This window comes from Streptopelia decaocto, assembly GCF_964273445.1.
Source record: "Streptopelia decaocto genome assembly, chromosome: 1".
In the NCBI taxonomy this organism is placed as follows: domain Eukaryota; kingdom Metazoa; phylum Chordata; class Aves; order Columbiformes; family Columbidae; genus Streptopelia; species Streptopelia decaocto.
This window is the reverse complement of record NC_138663.1, coordinates 124166021-124193762: the sequence shown is the minus strand read 5'-3', so window position 1 is coordinate 124193762 and position 27742 is coordinate 124166021. Positions and strand designations below refer to the sequence as shown.

At 39.0% G+C, this 27742-nt stretch overlaps 1 protein-coding gene across 1 annotated transcript in view; it reads right to left on the bottom strand.

Moving 5' to 3' along the window:
- Window positions 1–1388: 1388 nt before the first annotated feature.
- ADAMTS5 (ADAM metallopeptidase with thrombospondin type 1 motif 5) overlaps window positions 1389–27742 on the bottom strand; it is a 45321-nt gene continuing 18967 nt past the window's right edge. The window contains exons 4-9 of the mRNA XM_082074485.1: window positions 18273–18440; window positions 12125–12408; window positions 10668–10851; window positions 10041–10216; window positions 9035–9210; window positions 1389–5575 (exon numbers count right to left, since the gene is read on the bottom strand). Coding sequence (XP_081930611.1) covers window positions 4999–5575; window positions 9035–9210; window positions 10041–10216; window positions 10668–10851; window positions 12125–12408; window positions 18273–18440 — 1565 coding nt within the window. The 3' untranslated portion in view covers window positions 1389–4998. The remainder of the gene's footprint in view (window positions 5576–9034; window positions 9211–10040; window positions 10217–10667; window positions 10852–12124; window positions 12409–18272; window positions 18441–27742) is intronic.

Below are 27742 nucleotides of genomic sequence, written 5' to 3'. Positions count from 1 at the left end.
TGGCATGCATTAGCACGAGGACAAACACTCACCTAAACGTATTGCTGAAAACCCACAATTATTGATGTTTCATCCTTACAAAACCTTTTTAAAGCCTGCCCTAAAGATCACCAAAGGCCAGCATCACCCACTGGCCATCGCAGTTACATCTAAAGCCTTGTGGCTGGCGCTGGGGCTTTGGTGGTGCCCAGACAGCAGCCGTCACTGGGCAGAGAGGCTGAGCTGGAGTTTAACCCGGTGGGCACTGACAAGCAAGATAACTTTCAACAGTTTGAAACAGATTATTTGCAGTTTGTAGTGCTGCCCTTAGGGTGAAGTGGCTACACAAGTCAGTTGTATTGTTAAATTAACTGACTGTAGAAAAGCTGTAGGTTTGTCTATATTGCATTTTTTTCCTTACACTGGGCTCGATACCAGTTCCCTTGAGTTCAGCAGTAGTTGGACTGGATGAAAAGTGGAAGCAAACATATTGTTATTTTCAAGGAAACACAAGTTTTGCTGGCTTTATTGCATCTGACTTTGCCTGATGTTGTGCGAAGAGCTAGAATACAATGAAGTAAAACATTGTGAAGCCTTCCAAATCGAACTTTTGACTTTTTATAGCCATATATACATATTTATGTATGTATATAAATGGTGAAAAGACTGAAAAAATAGCTTAAAGGTTCATAACCCAAATGGTACATTGTTTCAGTTCTGTTTTTAAAGAGGCACACAAGAGCTTCTCCGTAGCGTTTTCACTCAAATGCAAGAAGCTGCATGAGAGAAGACCCACTTGCCACCCTGACAACTCAGAGAAACTTCATTCACACAGAGGACTCTCATTTCCTACAAGTCTGAGCTTGCTCCCGTTGAAGCCAAGGGTAAGACTGACCAGCTTGGGTGGTAAATCGCTGAGGCAGCAGCATCACCTGCGTGCACCTCTGCAAGGCCAGTCTGTTGTCTGGCTTTTCTAGGAGCTACTGTGTTGGGTTTTTTGTCTCTTTTTGGTCCACAGCCATTTATGACTTGCTAGGTGAGAGATTTTCAAAGTGAATTGTAACAAGGAGCTTTGAGCATGAGGCGTCACTGAATTAAAGACCTACAAGTTGTCTAAGAAAAAGATGGTAGCAGAAAGAGAATATACATCTATACAGAGTGCACACACGTATACACATATACTCTTGTTTCTTGCAGAAAGCTTTCTAAATAAAAACATACAAAAAATAACCAGTGCTATACATTATGTAAACTCACAAGGCGCACTTTCAACATAAATTTGAAGCATAAATTAAACAAGAGTGAGAAAGAGAGAGACAGAGACGATAGTAAAACATTTTAAATATAGAATTTTCACAATTGGTATTTTTGTTAAATAAGAATAAATAAATTCATTACATCAGTTCACATACCAGTTGTAAAAACAATAAATTATTTTATTTTTTTTCAGTGCTGTGTTACTTTTTTTCTTTTTTCTTTTTTTTTTTTTTTTTTTTTTTACAATTGAGATTAATCCACAAGATTATTCCCTCTCCCCCTTGTGATAAAACTGCTTCCACAGGAGGGCAGCTAAATTTAATTTCTTGTATACAGTCAAACTAAAGATGATAGGCTTTTTTCTAATGAGAATGTCTTATTTGAAAAGCAGATGCTCTAAAAACCACTGATCTTAGGGGTCCAGCTCCACCCAGGGGCACTGGGGACATGTCCCAAAAAGTCAGCAGTGAATGTTAACACTGAGGATTGTTTCTTTCTATGCAAAGAGCAACACTCTGGGCTTCTATCCCCTAGATGCATTTTATGACTCCTGTTTGGCAACAGTCAGTAGTAATGTAAACAATGACATAACAGTGTGAGTGACGAGGAATTTAGCTGAGAACAGAGGCTGAGGTGACAAAGTCACATACCTTGCACCAATTTTTCATTCATCAGTTACATGAAATAGCTCTGACTGACAAAACCAAGGTTTGGAATCGGAGTCTGATTACAAAGAACAGCCAAAAAGCAAGTGTTAACGACAGCAGGCTGACCCGGTTTATCTCACACTTCCAGGGTTGCTTCTTTGGTCTGTCCCCTTTGCTCCCTCACCGTGTGAAGGCAACTGCTTTTTGCTTGTGCCAATTTGCTTCATCACTACCCTGGTGAAAAGGGAAAAATCACTATAGTGGTTCGTTCTCATACTTATTTTTTATAAATAAACTCTTTCTATGAACAAAAGATACTCTTAATCTAAGGAAGTTTTATTTTTCTACCCGCTTACGATATCACTCTTCTGGAGCCTAAATACCATCCAAAAGCTTTACTCGTCCTGTTGAATATATAATAAATTATTACTATGATGCAAACACAAATACTTGCACATTCTGTCTCTATTATGATAAAACACAGGAAACAAATGCCACTTAATAGAGCAGCTGTATGCAGAGACAAATGTTAAGTCTACACTGAGACACATTAAGTCTCCTTATTTTTCCTCTCATGATGGTTTCTATTTGTTATGAACTCTTTTGAGAGGTTCTAGAACATATGTAGTACATATGTAAGTATAAAAATTAGATTACTTGAAAGGAAAATAAGACACTTCAAAGTGATCTATGTTAGAGAAGGCATAAATCTTTATTTTCCAGAACTCTGTAAATATTCAGAGCCTTGATCTTACTTCTTAGGTTAGGAACAGAGATTAAGTGGGGAATTTTCCTCAAGATCCACAGTTTTGCATAGGACTACTCCTAATAAGAAGGCCACGCCATTCTTGGAAGGTGAAGATCACTAGTTTGTAACTCACTTTGACAGAGGAGGAGGCTCTGCCCGTATTGCTGTTTATTTAAAACCGGGTACAAAAATAGATCCTTCTCCAGGTTTCGTACTTGCAGATGAAGCAACTTTATGCTGTTTTGAAATCATCACATGCTTTCTAAGAGCTCATACAAACATGTCACAGTTGCGAAAACATGTTTGTGTCAGCCTGGAGCGAGACCTGCCCTTCTTGCTACACATACCAACAAGTTTACTGATTTCATGACTGGGATTTTCAGAAAAGCCAGGGGTATTTCAGTGATCGAGTACCTCTGACTTTACAGCTGTAAGGCTTGTCTGATAATCCTCCCCATACCCTCCTTTGTGGATGAACAAAGGAATAAAAAGATGGAATTCTATTTTCATCGGTGTGTTATAACCCTTTTTTTTTGGTTCATGTTATTCTAGGGCTTAATTCAAAGCCCGCTGATATAAAAGGAAGCAATTATAACAGGGTTGCTCTCAGGCCTCCACCTGTTACCTGCATAAAGTGAAATGCTCATTCTTGGGTCACAGAATTTCTACCAGACAATAACGGGATTCAGAAGTTGCTGCCAATGAAAATTATTACCAGCTACTGCCTGTACTGTGGAAACAGTCTTATTGATAATGGGCAAGTCCTCCACATCCTGATGTGGTTTGACTTCCTACCCTGTTTCCCCCAAAATACGACAGGGTCTTATATTAATTTTTGCTCCAAAAGATGCTTACTTTTTTACATGTATAGCTGCCTGGACACTATTTATATTTACTTTTTTTATGAACTGTAACTAGGGCTTATTTTTGGAGTAGGGCTTATATTTCAAGCATCCTCAAAAATCCTGAAAAAACATGCTAGGGCTTATTTTTGGGGTAGGTCTTATTTCTGGGGAAACAGGGTAGTGACCCCTCTTCTTCCCAAACGTGGTAGATATACGAAACATTAATGCCTTCTATAGCTTTTTTAAAAAAACAAAACCCAAACCACACACAAAACAATAAAAAAAGACAAATAGTTACAAACTTTTGCTGGTAAGATGAATACCAGAGTTAGACATGATGGACAAAACAGTGATAAAATATTAACTGCTTGCTGTGTTTTTTTTGACCTTTATAGCCTCTTCAAAAGATGTAGGTACATTACACATTGTTAGATTCAAGGTGGAAGCCATAGAGAACATAACAGAGAAAGCAGTTGAACACAGTTTCGGAATAACTGAGTTAGGAGATGCTTGATTATCTTACCTGTAATTTTTGGTTCTCTAACTAGTTTCTACAAAATACAGTATGCCTTTGCTTTATGGAAAGAAGAAGCTAGCAGCTATTGTTCATCAACAACGAGGACCCCAGGCTGTGACACAGCTGGAACTAGTGGAAGGTTCACAAGAAAAGTGTACACAAATTCCTTCTAGCAGCCAAATCCTCCTCCTGCGTGTCTGAGATACACACGGTGAGGAGTTTGCTGGTGGTACTGGTATTTGAGCAATGTATACGTGGGGATCCTTGCTCTGCAAGCTGCTGCAGTGCTTCTTCTGAGAATTTCTTGGCGAAAACACAATATTTGTCATAGAATAATGATCTGTTGTCAGGAAATTCATAGCATGAAAATGTGTTTCCTTTTGTCAAAACCAAAAGGTATTACTTTTTAAAACCAGCAGCAAGCTCTTCATTTTCCAGTAAAACATCTGCAGCCCTTACTGAAGAACGGACCAAATCCACAAGGGCTGCAGATAAACTTTGGTCAATCACTTTGCTTATGAAGTTCCTCTTTTGATTTTTTTAATAGAACCAAGTGATATAAAGTGACATACCAAACGAAAGATATTTACAAAACAGTATGAAATAAGCTACTGTGGTGTCATGGGTACATGTGACATGTTCTAAGGACATACTGTATCAGAGGTAGGTGAAAAAGGGGAGATGATTCTGTAACCTTCAAATATCCCAGGATCCTCCATTCACTAGTTTTTCTTCTTTTGCATTATTTTATTTTATATTTTTGCAGGCACAGAGGGCTTATAATAACTTTAATGCTTTTATTTTTTTTGACGTATTAAGATCACCCTATTATTATTTAAAGCAGTGCACATCTTCATTTGGTCCAAATAGGCAGATTCTGCCCATAATTTGAGACTGTATGTAAGTACATTGAAGCCTTTGCTTCTTTCTGTCTGGGCAGACCTAATACCAGTATGTCAGCAATGGCTTAATCAAACCTCTTTTAAAGAAGATCACGACCACAGGTTAACACTTTTTCAACAAGCACTGTTTAAATGCTGACGGTCTCTGAGAGAGAAGACATCCCTTAGCTAATTTTCCATGCCCGTCTTTGCACTGGACAGTCCTGGTGTGCCATCCTGTGTCGCATGTTCGAGAACATGAAAGCCATGGCCCCGTAACCCAGCGGGGTTGCGTGAGCTGTGGAGTTACTTTGCTGCTGCTGCTGCTGCCACTGCTGATGACAGAGTTAGTCATTTGCCCTTGCTTCTTTGGCACGAAGAAACTGTAGCGGACGTCCACCGGTTGAGTTGGATCAGTGGCAAGTATCTGCACAATAAGAACCTCTTTTGTGGCAGAGTGTCCCATTGCGTGCAAGAAATCATCTTTGTGGCTCCAGCCGCTGTAGTTCATGACAGTCCCGTTGATGTCAATGATTGTTTCTGACGTGGAGATCATGTATTTTCCATTGACAAGGTACTCACCGTTTTTCTTTTTCAGGGCCAGGTAAGCAGTGAACCTGCTCTGGTCCTTAGTCTTGAACTGCCGAACTTTGATGTGGGTTGCCCCTTCTGGAATTTTCACTATGTCTGTGTAGCCCTTGCTGAATGAAGGAAAAAAAAAAAGAGCATTCAGTAGCTAGCGTGAAATAAGCCTCAGGTCTTAACTGCAATGCCTAATGAAGTTGCTGGCATGACACATCTTGCTTTGCTTTAGTTCCGGCCCTGAATCCATCTGGCTTGAGGGTCGTCTAAGATTAATTTAACCAGGTTCCACTGTTCATCTATTGTATTGTTCTTTATATTCCTGAAGAAATTTCTACTGCACTTATTTCAAATTGTTTAATCTTTAGCTTTAGTAATGATTTTACGTGAGTCAGATAGATACAAGAGGAATGAAAAATAACAGATAGCTTATGTATTTCAGCAAAGGGTGGGAGATATGAAATACGATGCACGCTTCGCCTGCCAAGGAAAGATAATGAGATATGCATTGGTTACAGATGTTTCTTGCTGTCTGTGCTATAATGATGATTAAGGAAAGCATGAGCAGAGTAACAGCTGGATAGAGGTACCTTGGGAACATTTGAAACTAATCTTGATCACTGAGAAAAAATTTGTTTACTTTTAAATTCATAAATCTGAAGATTAATTGTCAAGTGTCTAGTATGAGCTGCACCCAAATGTTTAATTTGTACCCTCACAGAGTTCCCTCTGTTGCTACTTATGAACTATCTTAATTCAGATTTAGAGAAAGATGTTTAACTTCTCTACTGAAAGTGACAAGCATTCAAAACCTGCAAGTGTGCTTGAACTTATCACTATTTCAAGTATGTTATTTATTTTAACTTTACTGATACACAGACAAAACGTATAGACTATATATAGCTATAAGCTACCAGCTGGACTTTGGAGACATGTATTTTCCCTTCTAAACCTGTTACAAAACCGTTCTGTAAGTATCTCATATCTGAAATGTTTAGTGCTGAAACTTCTAGAGAAAAAGGAATGAGAAAATATACTAAAAATATCTAAAAGTGAAGGGGTCACCTTTGGGGTTTTTTAAAGAACAGACTGATAATTTTGAGAATTTTTGACTGCACAAGTAGAGGCTGCACAGAATACAGATTAAACTCTTGTGCTATTCCCCTGTTATGGGACAACAACTAAAACTCTATTGATTTAGCACCTCCACAAAGCTGAAGGAATATGGTGCGAAAAACAGGCTGGAGGGACTCTGCTCTACAGCACTGCATAAATATTTTTACATAACACTTGCCAAAATAACTCTGTTAAAACATGTTATTAAAGCTACAAAATCATTTGTTCAAAAACTAAAAGCAATGCTGGAGAATTCAAGTCATCTGCCCAAAGAAGCACGTGCAGCATTAATTCTCCTCTTTCCCAATTTCTGACGATTTGGCTTTACAACCTTTAAAAACAGTTCTTAGGAAGCAAGTTTTCCAGAATATTATGTTTTGACAGCTTTAAAAGAAAAAAGTACAAACAAATGTTATTATAGCAATTGTCTGCAATGGAAAATACTAGTTTTCCCTTGTACATTTAATAGCTTCCCTGTACATTTAAGGTACAGATTGCTACCATTTGGTTTATGATAGACAGCAATGCAGGAGCTGCTATTTTTCAGTGGAGGAAAGATAATTTTACTGTAGCCACTGCCCTTTCATATGTAACAACAGTTTACAGACAATTAAGATTTCATTATTTTAATGAAAGGTTTATTTTAAAATCAATTACTTGCATAAGGGAATTATCTCAAACAATATTTCCAGTAGAAAATAAAACCTTGTCACTCCAAAATTCAATCAAAATTGAGTTACAACATACTTGTCACTTACAGGTTTACTTTCTAAATGGGGCAACTTTTTGAATGCATTGAGGTTGAATGAATATTTTACTCTCTGACCAGTCTCATTTCAGTTAAAGGCATGATTTGAAGAGTAAGACGGTATCTTCATAGGAATAATTATAATAGGATCTTTCCATTTCCAAGTATATCTATGCTACAGATCTGGCCTTAGTGACATTCATGGGGTGCCTTTAACTTTTTTGCTGGAGCCTGGATTCCAGCACAAGGTCCATTTCTGAATCACATGAACTATATCTCACACTGTCCTCTTCATTTAGACATCCCAGATATTTCAATATTTACAAATTGGAAAAGATTTGATTTATGTAGTTAATAATTTGGATGGAAAGTAATTCTTTTTGGCAGAGGTGTTTTGTCATCCCTAGGTGGTTTACCAGGAAGAAGATTAGTTACGTTTATTTTTAGAATAAATTCATTCTCAAAGCCATTTTTCACTGATATTAATCAGTATGTCAAAATGTATAGAAACTAAAGTTCATTTCAGGAGTCAGATTTCAACTTCTAGTAGCTTTCAATGTGCTGTGTAAGAATATGGAAGACATAAACCAAAATCAAGTTTATGCACAATTTAAAAGATGGTACACTAATGCAGTCACACATATTGAGTAGAAATTGTCAACTGAAAGTTTATAAGAGTAGGTCAGTACAGCAGTCCTTTGAGACCTTGGAATCTATATAAATGATAATTAAAAATCTTAATTTTTCTATGAATCTTAAGACTTGAAGAGGGAGGGAAACGAGTTGAGACAGAAGGCAGACTTACTTGACAATGCTATCTCAGTACAAAGCTTACTGCTGCCCACAGTGTGATCAGGGAAAACCATGGGGGCAGTTCCTTCTATTTTGCTTGTATTACATTTTATTATAGTTAAAAGCAGAACTCTGAACAGAATAATGTCTTATGGATAACTGCTATAAATATTTTGGCTTTAAAAAAAATCCATCTGGAGACCAATATTATGCCAATGGACATGAAGGGATATAGCAAATACCATGTTTTAGCCTATGTTTACTTCTGACATCTCATCTAGTCATCTAAACTCCATATATACTCAGCAGTGTGGAAAGGTATTTTTAGGTTATAATCCCTCTCAGCTATTAAGGAAGAATTTTACAGCTGTGCTCTAATGCTGTCCACTTCTCTCCACTAACTACACAAGGAATCCATGTCACTAGATCAGGTGGGATTTCCTCATTGCCATTGAAAATCAGATGAGATGAAACACGTTCTTAGCGTGTACTTGCCAACACAGTATCATATGGGAAATGCAGAGTTTCGGATACACCCAGATTATTCTGACCCCAACAACCTTCTGATTCACTCCTCTCTTCCCTTTCCTCTCCTCTGAAAACCACAGGCCATCTGAACAGAAAGATCAGCAAGTAGTGCAAGATGCTATGCCTAATTCTAGGCAAACTTCCTCTTACTCGGTCTTCACATGTATCACTGGCTCTTGGTGTCAGAAATGGGCTGGGTAGAGTGTTTTGCCAGTTGATTATTTGCCAGTTTCAGGGTATTGTTAAGAGGCTAGCTGTAAACATCTGCAAAGCGCAATAAAGCACAGGCAACGTACTTTTTTGCTGAAGCATTCAGCGACAGAAAGCAAGCAAGAACATAACAGAGTTACTATCTGCACAACGAGATGTATTTACTAATACTCAAGACCAATACCTCTTTTTGGTAAAGGTTCCCATGACTTTTGTACAGCTGGAATTGTCTCCTCCGCACACCCCGCACTTGTCGTACTGGAGCTTTGAACCGATGATGCCATCACAACCAGTTCGGATGCATTTTCCCCGGACGCAGACTGAATTACTGTACGGTCGACATTCAGTACCATCAGTTACCTAGGCAATCAAATTACTGTTAATTAAAGCTACTGTGGATAAAAGTTGCTTTTGTGAATCTGATCAGAAAAACCCAGTTACTTATTTATGTCACCTACTCAGAAGTGGGTGCCTACCCTGTCAGCCCAGACTGAGTTTCTCTCCCATTCCCAGCACAAAAGTAGATGAAACTTAGCAAAGGGCTGAAAGCAATGATAGATAACTCCACCATAAGACATTAAAATGACCCTGGCTTTAATGATGATCTCACAGGTTATTAAGAAAACATCAGTAGTTAAAGATAGCCTTGTATTTGAGCTATCTAAATATTATCTTCTTAACATTTAGAGGCAGAAAACTGCAAATATTTGCATGGCAGACCTTTCGGTTCGAATTGCATCTGATAAATTGACCACAAGTCACATCTATACTAATTGGCTAATTATTCTGTATTAATTTGTACCATAAGAGTTACTCTGGATTCAATGTAGTTCAGGGTAAAACTTATTATTTTACTCATAGTACTCTCTCCTCCAGAAAACCCCAAATGACAGATGACTCTCCAGGCAGAAACGCTTTATCCACTACTGAAAACAAACTAGCGCAGAGCGCACTGAGAGGCCCATATGTTTCATGAATCCACTTAATGAGATGTGGAAAAAACTTAACTAATTTCAGAGGCCAATGCTGATCCTAATGTATACCCAGTGGATCAAACCATTAAATCTAATTACACAGCTAAATTTTTGAATCATACGATTAACTTCTTTTCCCTCATCGTAGGGAAAGCTCTTTAAGACACAGGTAACTTCTAAACTGGAGCATGAAATCACAATTGGAGATGCCGTTACCTTCTGAGAAAATACCACATAATAGCCAGTTCCTTTGGCTCGGCAGGTGAGCTTGCAGACATCTCCGGGAAGTACTCCAGCATACTTGGGGACCCATTCAACAAAAGTCTTGACACCCTTTGCATCAGACTGATAGCCATTCCTTGCTTCACACTGCTCTTGCCGAAAAGATTTAGCTGTAGAATTATTCACATCATTAGTGACTATTTCAGACCATGCTGCAAATATCATTATGCTCATATATTATTCCAATTTCTTTTTAAAGTAATTTTAAAGTTACATTGCTGTATCTCTTTACTTAGAACCGGCCTTCAAATCCTTCGACTGTTTTAGCTTGGCAATCTTCTCATGACATAATAACCATTAAAAGACTAAAGTCTGCATTATGGTTCATTTTCCAGGACTGAAACTGCTTTTCATTCAAGTGTCCTTTCTGTATGGCACCACGCTGGGGATGGGGGAAGAACTATGGTATTGTATTAATGACAAATGTCTTGCCTTGGCAAATACATTTTGGAGAAACTACAATGGACCTTTGCTGCTTCCTTCCGAAGCTGATGTTCAGTATTTGCTATGTGTGAACACAGAGGCTGGAGCACAGAGCCCCTTTGGCACGCAGGCACTCACCGTTGGCAGGGCAGGGCACGACGTTGCAGGAGCGGTAGATGGCCCTCTTGCCCGTGCAGTACCGGCCGTTGTTCCTGGGAGCCGGGTTGTTGCAGTGACGATACGCAAACTGAACTCCTCCACCACATGTACGGGAACACTGGCCCCAAGGTCCCCAGGACCCCCAGTTACCGTGGCTTGAAGCCTGAAATATATGGAATGGTGGGAGGTAAGGACATCACCCACGTGTGAATAAAGGTGCTACATCTCAAAGACACTGCTAATATATATTCCTCAGCTGAAGGCATCTCCTTGGTCATTTTAATCAGGGGTAAAAGGCCTTTGGAGTCTTCTTTCTCCCTCCCGGCACAGTTAATTTCTGTCTTTTATCTGTACCTTGACGACGTTTTATTTGGCACTGGGCATGCAAATGCAACACCAGGCCTGCCTTCAGCCTGCTTCATGGAACACGCCATGCACCAGAAATAGTGCCCACAGTCTCATGTGCTGCTATCTTATTTTTGCTATTCCCACCAATGTCCCTCTTAAACTAGATCCAGGGGATCTGGCTCCCAGAATATGTTCATAAGGTTAATCTATGATTAATTAAGTGCAATTATTGTGATGTGTAGGTATTGTTCTGAGTTGCTGGCAAGAGATGGAGTGGTCAGATATAGTTTGCAACTGCTAAACTGGCTACCTAGAAGGAGTATTGCAACAGCACATAGAAGTATATAATTCCATTTAAAATGGTGTTATAAGGGCTGTAGCTTGATTTGAATGAGTTTCATAGTTTGAAAATATCTTTTCAAAGCTCTAAAAATCCATGCAAGGTCCCTTCCAACCTAAACTATTCTATGATTCTATACTTCCGTGGGTATAACAGGAGGGGCAGTACTACTGTCTACCCAGTAAATTCAGAAGTATCTGAACCGTGCAGCTGACAGTTGTCATGAGCCTGAAGACCCTTCAGATGTATAAAGTTGGCAGAGAGGACTCTGTCACTGGAAGTACAAACTTTTCTGCTCCAGAAATTATATTCTGGATGAACTCCATCCACCTTTCTTTTCACTAGAGTTAGGGCCCTGAGGCCTTTCAGATGGGGGCTGCAAATTATAATTACAGATTTAATTTTGCCTCACAATCCATTGCCATGAAGTCAGGAAGGTAAGAATAGGTCCTTGACAATCTTTCCTTATGTCCTGAGACCTGATTTACTGAACGGGCAAATCCACTACTCTGAAGGGATGCTCTTAGTTTTCCAGGAATGAAGGCTTTCATACTTCAAGAAGAAAACACACTTCCTGAAACTCAGCAGTGTTTTTCCTATATCCCTCACCAGTAACACTTCAATTACATAATAAAAATAAGGCAGCTTTCAATCTGACTTCCATAAAGTCCCTTTCACTCCCACAAAAGTCAGCACTGTTGACGATCATGCCTTCTAGAATTCCCTAGGGTCACAGCTGGTAACTTACTGAGTAGTATTTCTTCTTGGTTTTGTCAACACATTTTCCCTGGAGGCAGATCCTCCCTTTTCCACATGGTGTTCCCTCCACAGCAGGCAGCTTCTTAGTCAGACAAACCATCTGACCTTGGCGAACAACTGCACACCAGAGGCGAGAGCACACATCCATGCCGGGACACACGGTGTACTCGGGTCCAAACGCCAGTTTGCACTGCCGAATGGCATCGTAGGTTTGTCCTGGAAGCTCCTCGGGGCCCAGGATCTGCTTTCGTGGTTGGTCCAGTAAACAGTTACCTAAAAGAGCAAACCAACCTGCTATTACTCATTTCCTAGTTTTCTCTGCAGTGGTGCAAATCTGTCATTCAAGTTAAGCAGAGCGATGATGGCAGTGAACTTCATTCAAAGGATGCTGACGTGAACGGAAAGGGTCTCTGAGGGGTCATCAGGTTTTGGACAAGGTCGTACTATTGAAACTGTGTTCTCACCAAGCAGCACGCCAGGTGTCGAGCAATGTCCAGTCCAAGAGTGTAAATGAGTTTTACTCAGGTCCCTTTGGCCTTTCCTCCTCGTTTCCTTTATCTGAATTGACTCTGCATACATGCCACTCTAATTATCCATTTATGATATAAGGGCCAAGACTCATGGCAAAATATGTGAATTTTGAGACAGAATCAGAAATCATAAAGCTTCTAAAGGGATGACAGAAAAATCACAAAAGCCAGACTTGTAGCCAATGAGGTACTTTTTTAAAAAAAAGAAAACCCCAACAGATCAAAGGAAAAATGTAAGCCGCATATCAAAACTAATGTTGGCGGTAACTCTGGACTGGGCTTTCCTTGTAAGTAATGATACTTGGTTGCTTCTGCAATTAGTTTAAAGAGGGCTATCCATTTCATACAAAACTACATGAATAACAGAAAGAAGATTTGTCTGGCACACTCTAAAAATGAGAATTCGCATTTAGCTTCTAGAAGATCTACTGATAGATTTTTTTTTTTTTTACTATTGAAAAACTTGTTGAGATTTATTCAGTGTAAGCTCTTTTACACTTCATGAAAAGGATATGTGGTCTGGGCAAGCTTCACTTATCCTTGGCCAAAATAACTTACCACAATTTACCTCACTTTGGAACCTACATGGATGTTCTTCAGCTGGATCATGAGTGAAAAAAAGGCTATCCAAAAAATCCTCACTATTTACACAAAAATGAGAGACTTTCAAGTGACAGCAATGAATTTAAACAAACCAAATACCCCATCTCTCAATGGCTTGTGTTTTTCCTCTAGAGCACACACCTGGTGCAACTGTTCTTTCCTTCCTCTAGAGACTAAGGCCAATTAGCCAAATCAGCCAAGAATTTTTTCTGTATCACCGTTTACTACTAAAAAACTTTTTGCCTTGTTAATCTTGTTCCATTTGTCCTTTGCCAACCCTGATTTACCCTAGCCTTATCTTTAATCAAGGTGTGCCAATGCTAACTGATGAGCTGAGTGCCATGAGATAAAGATAACTAAAATCATTCAAAGCCTGTTATAGTGTAAAATATGAAAGCCATGGTGAAGAGTGAGGAAGCAGTTGTTTGGTTGGTTGGTTGTTTTTTTCCCAGGGTTTCTGAAAAGGATATCATTGGCAAAAGTCGCTGTCAAAAATATGCTATTAAAACAAAAAACAAAGTCCTCCTTCATATACCTTGTGATGAGGGAAGGCAGTGATGGGAAGGCACTAGCATGTTAACACTTAGTGTTATACGCTACTATTATATATATACTGCTTGTTCATCAAACTCCCAACCATTATTTAGTATTTTAAAACATCATAATAACACTACTTTTGTCATGACAGATACTGCTGCCCATCCCTGAGATCTACCAAGACTGACATAACTGGAAATATACATTTAGAGAAAAAAGAAAAAAAAAGTCACATCCTAGCATATACTTGATTTGTCAATCACTTTAGTTAACGCTTGTTTTAGTATCTTTCACATGCGAATAACAAACAGGTTTCATAGGCTTACATGGCAAATATAGCATTTTTTCCCCTTCAGAATACAGAGGAATGAGATCCAAAGTTCTCCTTAACCAATATGGCTTCGAAGAAACATATATTATGTCTATAAAGCCAAGTGTTCCAGCTGGTCCAGCTGATCTTACGTGATAAATTCAAAAGTGAAGATAGGAAAGGTCCCTAAGGCTTCCCCACAGGAAAACAAACCAAAACAAACCAAAACTTTACATTTATAGATAGTACCCGTGGTAACCTATGTTTAGACAGGTTGCAATGAAATGCAGGTGTTTTCACCACCAGCTGGTCCAACCTCCTACTTGCAATGGTCAGAAAAGACAGAGTTGAGAAGCGAAGAATGGTTTGCCCCAGGTGCCCTGGTTGAGAGGGCAGAGAGGGCTTCAGTTCACTACATTATATCACAACATACAGAGTGTGTACATACTGCTATTTCCATTTTTTGCCCTGAATACCAAAGAACATCTGTGTGGCCTGGAAGACAGCACCATTGTTGTCTAATGACAGTGTTAATTAAGCTGTCTCATTTATCTCTCCTCAGTGTTATGTGCAATATATCTTGGGTAAAAAAAGGCAGAATAAGATCTGTGCAGGAAGCAGATAACCAGGATATAAATTAATTAAAAGAGAAATAGCCTTTGTTTCAGGTTGCACAGAGCACTGAGCACTCTGACTAAACACAATAAATTGCAGGCAATCATACCACAGCCTAGTGGTTGGCATGACAATAAAAGTAATTAGTACCTTAGGAGAAGGTTGGCTAAAAGCAGATGCAAATAAATGTCACTGTCTTCTGGACACTAAGTGAGTCTTTTCTTCCTAAATGTCAAACTGCTGTCTGGGGTCATCTCATGAGTGTAAAACAAATGGAGATATCATGACAATGATGTTTACAGTTCTCAGAGTGGGCCTCAGGAGACAGGGAATCAGCACCTTGATCCTCCACAGACCTCCTGGTTGACCTTGAACAAGACATTTATATTGGGATTTATTTAGCTGACTTTAACTGTATGTAATGCTGGTGTCTGCAATTCAGTCAGCTGTCAGATGTTTCACTACTCAGGCAAACAAGTTTACGGTGTAATTCGGCAGCAGTAATGCAACTCATGAGATCAGTCAAACCATTGATGCCTTTGATTACATCCCTCTGCACTATGATGGGAACTTAAATACCCAGTTTAGGAGTAGCTACCTGCATAGTAAAAGCTCACATTTTATAAGATAAGCCTGCTCCCCAACATCGCTTTCGAAATTTAAAAAACATCAGTATTTGATAAAGTGATGCTAAGGAATTGCAGTTGCTGTTACAGAAGTATGGTGTGAACATCTATATCTATATAGGAAACTTACTTTAAGCCTTATAAGACATGGACTATTCTTTTGTAGTAGAATACTGTACACAGATCCAAACTTATGGACTTCACATCGCACTTCTTTGTGATTAGCTATATGGAGCAGCAGGTGAAGCACTTTATTTATTTCCCCACACCAATGCTGCCATGCCCTCTTTGTCACAAAGCACAATCCATAAACTTATGCCCGTTCAGACCAAAAGCCAGGTGCAAACTTCTTATGCTGCCTATCAGAGAATAGAAGACTCTCCTCGTTCCCTGTTTCCCACATAAACATCTGTGCCAAACCTGGTCACAGATTTCCTAGAAGAAAGCCTGGAGTATGAATATCCGTATTCTTTAATTACAACTGCTATTTTCTGCTTTGCTCATCTATGTTATGCCTGCGGCACTGCTCAAAATTACACTGGGATGGTTAAGATTTTTTCCTCTGCCTAGCAGCACTTGACAGAGATAGGCTTGATGGGAAGATTGCAGGGGAGCATCTTCTTTAAAATAAAAGGGGGGGAGCACACTGCAACTACGCAACTGTACATCTGCCCCAGGTAAGGAAAAAAATGAGCAACGCAAAAAGCAGACACAAACTTATTCTGAAGAAAACATAGAAATATGGCACGTTTGCACTGTTTTGTTATCAGCCCAAAGCGGCATCATGCTCTACTAGGATCCCATGGTTTCTAGTACTCTCAGCATACATTACAAATGGGAATTATGGAGCTATCGATTCATCTACTGGCTAAAAGAAGAGAAAACCCAAAGAAGTTCCCTTCCTAAAAATCATGTGTGCCCTTTCAGCACAATCATTTGAAGAAGCTGTAATTTAATTAATTGAGTTCCATTTTTACTTCACGGATAGTGTTTATATTCTGTTAAGACAATTCTTTGATTTCAAATAAATAACTAAAAAATCATAAACTTCAACAGAAAAGAAAGACTGTTACTTAGAAAAGATCTCTGAAGGCCTTAAACATTGTATATTTGTAATCACATCAATAGCATCAGTAACAAAATCAATTCCCAGGGGACTATGGATCTCTATGATGAGAGGTTCAAATTTTCCATGCATTATTTAATCACATCAATAACTCTTACTCATGAGTATTAGACAGGGCAACGTACCATAACCCATGCATTAACAGATCAACAGATCCTAAGTCCTTTCTGTACAGCAAAGAATACACAGACTTTGTGGAAAGTGTCAGCACTTGAGGACTACTAAACTTTGTGTACAGGAAAACAGCACTTATGCTGAACAAGGAGACCATCATGCACCTCTGAGGGACCTGATGCTTCTACGTACTTTTACTGAAAGAAAAAAAACCCTGGCAGAGGTAGATTCTTAGACCTTTAGGACTGGTTGTTACAGCCCCTCCTTACTTCTATTATACTTTGAGACTGGGTCCAGCTCATGGATAAAAGTCTAAATGTTAAGCAAGTTACAAAGAAGCCAAAGGTGAGATAGGTGGCAGAAACGCTCTCTTTGCTTTCTTTATTGTTGGAGAAAGTAGCCAGCTGGATGCTTAGTAAAGAGAAGATGTCAGGTCACAAAAAATAGGGATAAAATGAGAATAACCTTTCTACTCGCCTGCAGCAGGAGAGGAACAGAAGAGACAATGTAGTTCAGAGCTCCTCGCACTCTCTAACAGCTCATCCATGGATGGTAAGGGAGGTCCCTTTTTTTTTTTACCTCACTGAACTGTACCTCAGCAAATAAACTCAAACATGAAAGTTCTTTTCATATGTGGAAACTAATTTGGTAATATTAAGTTGATGCCAGGGCAATATGGACCGTAAAACAGGACAGTGCAGATTAATGGATCTAATAAAATTGAGAGAGAAAATGAAGTCATTCTCCAGCAGAGGAAAAGAGGAGAAAATATTTCAGAGAGTACTGAAATTAGCCGACAAAATATTTAAAAGCAAAAAAACCTTTACATTCAGCAGACATACCATACTTTTTATCCATAAGCATTTCAGTTACCATAGCAACTCAATCCATTCACTCAATTATGTCATTTTTATCTCAGCATTTTGGAATTTGAATGGTTTGTTTAAGAACTGCAGTTGCTTTGGGAGCACAACGAAGACTTTAAAATTCATTAAAGAGTGAAGACTATGCTTTTTTATTACTACTTTTGGAAAAAGAAAGTTTTGCACTTATTCTCCAAAGGCTAAATGACTTATGTAACAAATATTAGTTACATGACTTGGAAGATAAGCTCCTGGGGTAGGAGTAATCTTTTATCATATACAACACAGATAAGTCCTAATTCTTGCTTACAGCACTTCTACACAAACATAATAAATAAAATGGCACTATAAATGTAATAAATACAATGGCATTACAAACATAATAAATGTCACTAACGGTAACAAGAACACATACACTCTAATGCTAAGTAGACCATATCACCTATTTTAATGTCTGTAAGGAAAAAGCCATTTCCTTGCATCCCCTCTTTAAAGTACTCTCTGAGCTCACATCTGTGGCACTTGGGAAGGCAAGAGTAATTTCATGCTTTTAAAAAAACCTCTCAATGTTTCAAACAAAATTATTGCCAACACACACTACATCAACTCTTTCTTTTCTCTTGCATTTGAACCATGCAAAAGGAGGGTCAGACTCTGCCAGCCTTTTAGACTTTTGCCTTGTTTTGCAAGCACTTCCAAGATAGTCCTGAAGATCAAGCAAGGAATGAACAAGCTGCTATAATGTATTCTTATTAAAAAATAGATCACAGTAAAAACTAACACATAGCTGATAGAAGGTGTGATAATACATACCATGACCATCATCGAAAAATTCTGTTATAGTTGCTGAAGTGCATTTGGACCAGGGTTTTGAAGAATCAATGCTAGTCAGAATGGAGGACATCAGGCGCTTATCTTCCATGGAGCCAAAGTTCTCCTCACAAAATTTGGAGTCATCATGGGAAAGCCCAAGCAAATGACCTATAGAAATGAAACAAATAAATAAAATTTTCAAACAGCAGCCCAAAACAGGACACTTGAAACAGGGTATCATCTCTGCTTGGAGGCAAAAAAGCTGTGACAGTTTACACCATTACATATAGCAAGGAAGTAATGCCATCCATTGACATGTCACTGAACTGTGCTAACTGAAACCTGGTGAAGAATAAAGTGAACTGTATTCATTTATATTAGTCAACAACTTAGTTTTTACTGTTTTTCCAAATCATCTGCAGCAAGAAAGATGAACACTTCACAAAGATGATCTGCAACTGTCTTGAAAGGTGCTAAAATATCTTTCTAAATGGCCAAAACTGTCAATACTTGCGGAGCAACTAAACAATCAGTATGTAAATTCTTGAAGGGCACTCCTTGCTTAAGGATCAAACAATCTGAACAATGTTTTCAAATAATGTAGAAAGTCCTGTTTTGTGGGAGGGTGCTTTTTAGTATTGTTTTGATTAGGGTTATAGTTTTGCTGTTTTTTGTTTTCAAATGTGTATGGTTTTGGATATTTATACTGCAGAACACAAAACAACCTGCACACAAAGCAGAACATGATGGAACTTGCAAAAATCCTTAATGTCCAAGGGAGTTTAGTCCAGTGCTAGGTTAGTTCTTACAAGTGCAACAGCAACCTTTACTGTAGAGTTCAGTGATCCCTATCTTCTCTAGTTTTTGGGCTACAATAACAGATTGCAGGACTTTGTTCCCTCTGTAAACGTCATGTTTAATTTCCATACCCACACTGGATTATTTCACAGCCAACTTACTATCCAAGATGTAGAAGACTGAATGGGAACCAAAACTGCAGGAAGCTCAAGCCTGAACTTAACATTCACAGCCTTCAACCCAGGCCAGGAGATGACTAATCAGACATCCAGGGCAAGACCAAGAGTGCTTAATGATAAGGACAAAGACCACCCATCAAAGCCACTGCAGAGAAATAAACCTGATGCCCTCAAATAGCAGCTTGAGAGACACGTTGTATTATTCTACAATAACTAAAAGCCTTCTGCGTACCATCGGCTTCACGGTTTGGTATAACTGCTGTAGACTACCTGTAAGGTGACACAAGTAGGGACACTGATTGAAGGATACCGTATTTTGATATCCATAGTAATACACGTGACAATAGTAATAACAATAACAATACCTACAATGCAGGATGAAAAAGAAGAAAATCAGCATGTTTTACCTATTTGCCCTATATAAGCTTGCTACTAAGTTGTTTGAAGCTGCTTTGGGGGACAAGGTACAAGGAAAGAGATGGAGGCAGCTCTCACTGTTGAGCTGTATCTGAGATTAGGAAAGCAGCTGTTTGACCAGAAGACTGTGTTAAGGCTGCAGAAGATCAGGGTTTCTGTCCTGAGAGAGAAGCCAAGGTATCATCTGGCAGCCTTACTCCCAGTGATACTGGGTTTCTGATCTAAGGATGGAGCTCCAGGAAAAGTGATAAGAGGAACTTGATCTGTCACCAGTGATGACTGAGAACAGCCAGTCTCTGTCTTCTGCAGCTATCGAATCCCCAGGGGAGGGGAGGTAGGAAGGAGAATGAAGGAGGCATTTATCTTTTTGTCTCTCTTTCCCTGATGTGCACAGATTTACCAACATCATTCAATTACAGCCACTATTTGAATAAAAGGCCCTGTAGTATTATAGATGCTAGTAAGAAATTACTCAAGAAACCTCAGTGAACAGTGATGAGAGTTAATACTCCTTTCCCTGTTACTACTGTTGCTAATTGCTATTGAAGAGATATACCACAGGTACACTGCTGCAAAAACATAATGAATTAAACTTTCATACTGAAGGCATGTCTAATTACTGGTGTGTTTTATAGGCAAGATTTGGGCTTATTTTTTTGTGATAGGTAAAGCCACTTTCCTTTGGCAATGCTTAACAGATATGGGCCAGATAAAGCTATTTTTATTCTGCACCGAGAAACAGATGAGTATGAGTAGGTACATGTCAAGTTTCAATCTCATCTAGTACTATATAAATACTTGCTCTGAAAAGATGACATCATCTTTGTTTTATTTAAGCTAAATGCTGGTGCTGAGCAAAATAATTCACTAGTTAGATTATGATTTCAAGCAGACACATTTCTCTGACAGAGTAATCAAATAATCAGTGCAAGCCTTCCAACCTATAGAACAAATTCTGTGGAAGTGTCATGGGCTAAGCGTTTAAGGAATCAGCAGCTACTGTGCCAACAATGACTACCTCTGCCTCTGCTAAAGTCTTAGACACCGATGAAAGTCTTCGGGGAAACGCAAAGATGATGTTATTTTTGGCTGCCGTTCTACACAATGCTATCACTAAGCTTGTATTTGTGCTAATGCACTGAATGGCACCAGGTCACACCTCTTGTCTGAGAACTCTGAGCAGAACTGACAGGTTAATGAACCTCAACGCATGCCTAGTAGTAAAATAACTAGAACCATTTTCTGCTGACATTAAGTAACTCCTTGTAGCATGTTTCACAGCGTTTTGCCAACTTAAGCAAACATTTACTAGAGAGGGCTTTACCCTGATCCCCTAGCTTTTGTTGACGTACCCCTGAGTATGCAGCGCAGCTCCTCATTTAAATCAGGACCGCACACAAACTGCTTTGCAGGAGTTTCAGCCAGTTTCTTGTACTTTACTTGAATCTGTGCACATGAATATGCATATATTACTAATCAATTATACAGAAATATTTGCAAAAAATTAGTCCAGCAAGCATGAAAACAGCATACTGGTTGATTTAAGCCTCACTATAGCAGCCTTCTCCAAGACAACTTGCGTGCTTAAAGGCGGCAAGAGGAACCCTTTTGTATTTAATGTCCCAATACACTAACACTGCAAGAAATTCAGTGGAGCATGCTTGTGAAGTAAGGTAATGAGGTTCTGCCACTGGAAAAGGAGTTTCATTTCCAAGGTACTGAATAACAAAAGCTGGAGGTTTGTTCAAAAAGTTTGGCTGAATAGCATCACATGGCACACAATGCATGTTCACTGCAGGATATGAATAACAGTTAGGTGCAAACCCCCAACTTGAGAACTTATTTTTTTTGAATGCTCAGCATTTTACTGCATCATTCAAAACTACTCAGAACTCTGTGATGTGAAGGATTCAGTCTTGTAGGGCAGAATTGAAGTTTCTTAACCTTGACAGCTTCTGATACCACTCGGCAACACTCCACCCATTTAAGATACATCACATTCTGTAGGAATGCCTTTCTTGCATAATGTATTTCGCCTTTTGTAACTCTGTTCATCTTATGTGACAGACATCCCACATGAGCACATAACAAAATACGTACACTACAGTGCGGATACACACAAGCCGTGTTAACGCTGATGCATCTGTGTGCAATTTAGACCTCTCTGAGTTTTTCTGCTATCTGTGACATTCTTCTAATACAGTTTTTGTGTAAGTTCCTCTTTGCACCAACTTCATCAGACCCAGCTTCAGAAAGACCCCTTCATCTTTCTTTTATTCGTCTTCTTGTTTTTCAGCCCACACTCCTCCTGCAGTGCGATTTGTAAGCAATCTCAGCTTAGACTACTTGCTGTCAGAGCCATGTGGTCACACCGCATCAACCTGCGGAAATCTTACAGCTGGGCAATGCGAATGCCCTTGGAGCAGACCAGGGAATATATTGTCCTTTAGCTTGCTCCTGGCTTCCCTGCCTAAAGATGGTATCACTCCCTTCCCTCTCTGCTCTGAGAGACGCGCTGACTCTGCAGAGAATGTAACTACTGAGCTGTGGACTCAAGTTGTTCTTTTTCCCTCCTCCACATAGACAAAAAAATATCCTTCAGATATGAGAAAGATTGCAGATGACTTTCAAGCTCTTTGCTTTGAGCAGAGAGACTGCAATTTTTTTTCCATAAAATAATTGCAGATTAGCCTCCCTCTCAGAAATGCCTGGACAGTCTCTGTGGAAAAGTTCAAAGTAAATAAATAAAATGAAATGCTTCTCAGGCGACTATTCAGCACAGAACATTTCATCCCAAATACTTCGGCAAAAGCACAGGAAACTGAGACAGGGTCATCTTCTGGAAAGTGTCAAGCTACTGGCTTCACCTTTAATTAGAGTGCAGCATAACTTCTGTCCTTTAAATGACACATCAGGTAAACTGAGCACATACCTCATTACAATATCTACCTTGTCATATTAAATTAGGCCACTATCCTAACGCATGACAAGAACTAGTCACTTAGTTGGCATACTTCAGCTTTTTGAGAAGAAGCTTCCCAAAGTATCTGTAAGTCTCTCTTTTTATTTTTTTTAATTAAAAAAAATAATTTTAAAAACTATGACAAGGAAAGAAGTAGTAAGTAGTCAATAATTTCAAAAATATACAATTCTGATTGTTAGTATTTGTGCTTCTAAATTAGCTACTAGTGATGTTAGTGGCAGTAATATCTGTTCATGGCATTAAATATATGGATTCTACCTGTCTGTACTGATTTGCCAGTCAACTTTGTATGTATGCTTACAAACACTACAAATGGTACTTTCAAATAATTTTAGGGAACAAAAATTCCTAATTCTTATCACAACCTAAATCTCTCTCCATCTTAAATTTGCCTTTTTTTAAGGCAGGCTGAGCAGACTTGAACCAGATTAAAATTTATGACAAATTACCAATGGCTCTTAAAACTACTTTTGCCTTTCATTAAAAATAATCACAACTCAAAATATAACAGCGATCTGTTATCTTTAAATATTGCCTACAGAAGTGAGAACAACAAAGTATTTCTACACCTGTGCCCTTCGTCCTTTTGCATCCAAGAACTAAAGAAGGGACACTTGCCTTTCTATTTGAAAAGTCTCCTCTCACCACCCCTCACATCCACGAACATGCTGATATTGCCACATATTGCTCAGGACATTAGGGTGGTTTCTGGAATTTACTGGTCAGGTGCTTCCTTTCATAAGAACCACTGTGGAAAAATGACAGGTGATCCCTCAAGTGATCCTGTATGTAAGTATAATTCCAGTGAAAGCTTTGGACAAAAGCAAAGGCTTAACAAACACAAATCTTATAATGAAGACTTTAAAAAGCAATGCCAATTTTTGCACCACAAAATTTTGTACTGCTATGAACTTCAAACCAGGCTATTGAAAAAAGGAAAAACAAAAAAAAGACTCCCAGCAGCTGTGTAAAATGATGACTGACTGAGAATGGGTTAGTAGATCATATGATGTCTTCTACTTAATGAAGCATCTTACTGGTGTTGACAGTTCCCGCTGAGTGAAAATGACATAATATAATTTTACCAGCAGGATGGTGTTTAGTTAAGTTATGCTGTAGGAATGCAAAAAATGGTAAAAGAAACAGATGGCGAGGAGGCAGGGTTCACCCTCGTGCAAGTGAAGAGGAGCTAGCCTTCTTGTAAATTGGTTCCTTCCCAAATGGCAGAAAAACCAACCAGTGAAATGGACTGACAGCCTTTCCTGACTGCCTGCCTTCTCTCCTTGGGGTGAGACTACATCAGTAAACTGTTGAAAGCAGTACGAAAGCAACCTGCAGTCTTTGGACCCTGTTATATTTTGGAAGATCATCTGCAAGGGGCTTTTGGCACAGGCTCAGTCTGTTTAGATCCTGAAGCCAGAAATGGAGAAATCAACAGCACTCACCAGTCCCTGGATCCCCTTTGCCTGCACTGTCTGAGTTTCTGACAGTGGACCTTGCACTGCACAAGCTTTCCTACCTCAACATCTACTGGAGGTCAACACCTGTTTTACAGCCCAACAGGAATTAATACCCTCAATGGGTTCAAAAAGAAGTCCTACACCTTGTAGGAATGGGGTGTATATTCCTAAAATAAGGTGGTGGTATTCCCAAGCAATTATGACAACTCACCGAAAACTGAAACCCTGTCTAAATATCAGGAGACAAAGAGCTCTGCAGGTAAATCAGGAGCACAGCAGAACTACGTTGGGTATGTGGTGAAGCACATTGCACTGAAGCTATATGGATATTCCTGGATATTTCTGATTTTTTAAAAATATGTTGCTAGACTATCTGTAGAGGTTCTCTTCATCAACAGCATGCAAAAATTGCTCTAATCTCATTTGTTTTCCACTGGTATCTCAAGTATAGGAATAAAAAAAAACAAACAGCACCGCTAATGTACAGCAAGTCGAACACAGCTTTTGCTAAAACACAAATTGTGGCAGCTCTTTCTTCTGGGAAAAACAAAACCAAACCCAACCTTATCTATGGACACACACAGTTCTCTAGTGCTATAACTGAACAGCATCTCAAAGTACAGCTCTTGCCCTGAATTTGAACGCAGGACACATGCAAAGTGACACAGCATGCTAAAAATGCTGCAGGCATTGTAATTTGTTTTCTTAGAAAAGCTCAGCTCTGATGAAGCACATGTTTTTCAGCGAGGTCGTGCCTTTCACCTAATTTTCAGTGGGGATGACTGGGATACAAAAGAAGGTCAAGTGATTTGCCCAAGGTTACCCAGTGAGTCATCGGCTCTCATGGGATCAGGAATCAGGAAGCTCCTGGCTCAACATTCCTTGGTTTCATCACCAGCCCGTACCTTCTGCAACAGTATCTTGCTCTCTCCCTCACTGAAAAGGGATTGCACGGGGTAACTCTTTTTAAATAAAACAATTTTTTTTTTTCTGTATGTACTGTTTTTCTAACTTGTGTGAGCACTTGGCTCCTCGTTAAGAACTGCATACTGATGTCGCTCAGAAATCCTCTTGAAGTCATGGGAATTTTGCATAAAAAACGGTGGACCTAAGCAATAATGAGTAATAAAGTTGCCTTTTTTTTTTTTTAATAAAATGTAAGTGTTTTGAATTACACAAGCTTAGAAAAAGCGCGCATAGAATCTAAAACTGGCTATTCCTCTTTCTTCATCCTTGAACTTTCCTTCTAATTTTCTTTTCTTTGACTGCTATCCATCACTTGTGAAAGAAAGAAAAAAATCACTCTTTTAAATCTCCAGCCCAGAGGCAGTTTTTAATATTTCTGGCTTAAAAGAGTTCTTCAGACTGAATGAAACAGTAGTCTGAAGTGCAGCTTCTTTTCAGGAGCAGGCATAAAAAAAAGCCACAATCAGACATTCATACAGCAGTCCTGCAGACTTTACACAAAACAAACTTCTGCTGAAATGGCTTGTTTGAACAGACTTCTGTGGGAGATCAGAGATACAGCACCCCCAACGGACAGACAATTTGCAGGAAAGATTCTGTCCAACCAGTGTGGACTAGGCAATCAGAAACCACTGTGTCCACATACACTCAAATATTCATTAAAAAGATATGGTCTCAGAGGTCCACACTGCATCTGCTGTCCTAATTAATGGGGCATGTAGAAGATAAATATCGATCTTAATTAAATAGTGGGACATGGCAACACCCATTTCACATTTGTCCAGCTCAGAGTAACTTGCAAAGAATATAATTCATGGTAGCTCATGGTAAATGAATGAACTCTGGGAGAGCAGACAGTGCAAGAATGTAAAAATTGCACTGCCTGCTGCCCGTTTATTAGGTAATTCTGCCTTCCTCTCTGTACTTGAAGTACTTTCTGCACTAAAACTACATGATCATATCAGTAGTATTTACCTGTCAAGGAGGAAAGTAATCTCTACTTTCCCCTGCAATCTGAAGACTGAGGGGTCAGGCACACACAGCTGAGGTGGACTTCTTTTAGAATCAGAGAATCATTTAGCTTAGAAAAGACCCTTAAGATCATTGAGTCCAACTGTAACCCTAACACTGCCAAGTCCACCACTAAACCATGTACCTCAGATAATTTTTGATAATGCTTGTTCTGATACATTAGGAAAAACCCAGTTTCATCCTCAGTTCCTTTATGGTTGCAGAGATACCAATACCTAACTTGATATATTTGCCTTTAAGTTATGATGTTTTAGGATCTGTAGCAGCTTTTCAAAGCATAGCACTTGTTTAATCTAATTCTTCAGGAGGTTATACGTAGATAAAGATCAGCACAACTCCAGAAAATCCCTGAAAACACGGGCAATGTTAGTGCTGTGTCTGAGTCGCTTCCTGAAGTCTCTGGTTGAGAACTTGGCATTTGATCACCTCAATGCTCTGTCAGAATTGCTTCATAGACACTAAGAAGGCTTAGAAGTACATAGTAGATAAAAAAAGCTCAAGCATATTCAGAACCTGAGATTCAATTTTTCTGCATCATATCAACTCCCCCCTTCCACTTCCTCACTTTTCCATAGAAACTGCCTCAGCGTCAAGTAAAAAAGTTTTTTTAAGCACCATGTGTGCTGTAGGTGGAACAATTATATATTACAAGATTTCTTACCCAAAATTTTAACCAGCAACCTTTTGTACAGCTGATGTTTGTGTTTTGAAGCACCAGTTAAACTGTTTGCCCCATTCTTCACCTCTTGTGAAGGTTTAGCTTTGACTGCCCATCTTTTCTTTTAACCAAAGGGGGATATGTTTCATGAGGGCTTAATTCAAGAGCTTTTGCAAGCAGAAATTCAGATAGAACTTTGAAGAAGGTTCAAAGAGAAAGAATCAAGCAATTTTCCTGATGCATGTCAACAGAGAAGACTTGGATAAGTGCACTCTTTCTCTCTTTTGTTGTTTTAAGAAAGCAAATATGTCTAATTATGATTACCTGGATATTTGCCTAAACTTCGTCTGTCATGAAAGAAACATAATACGAAAATCAGACAACCTTCACCATTTTTTCATGTCCCTATGAAATTCTGTGCCCTTGGCAATGTATCCCTCTTGAAATGAAAGGCTACAAAAGATTTGTACCTGTCAAGTCTGAAGCTTGTCTTTATCTGCTTTATCTTGACAGCCCTGAAATCAAAGGGCTGCATGTTCAGCAGTGGTAAAGAAAAGACAACTGTATTTAGTTATTTTGAATGCATATGAAATGAACACGTGGCAAAATATGGACGGTATTTTATGACTCTTCTGTGTACATCAAAAGCAAAACAACCATTTACACATCATATACATTGTTCTTGGTTTCAGTTTATTCTGAAGAAGGGTCAGAATTGTACAGTTTGCTATAAAGGTTACATAGGTTACACATGGTGGACATGGCTGTATTTATACAGAGGCCTACAACTCAAATACAGGCTCGAGCTCTGAATAAATACTTTCAATCTCCTCAGAATTCAGCAAAATGGTATTTTGATGTATTTCAGTGAACTGCTTGAGTAGAGACTCCAGGAGTGATACCTCACTTCTAAAATGACTTCTCTACATAAAATTGTGCTCTCTAACAAAGGACTACATTTTGCCAACAGTGCTCAG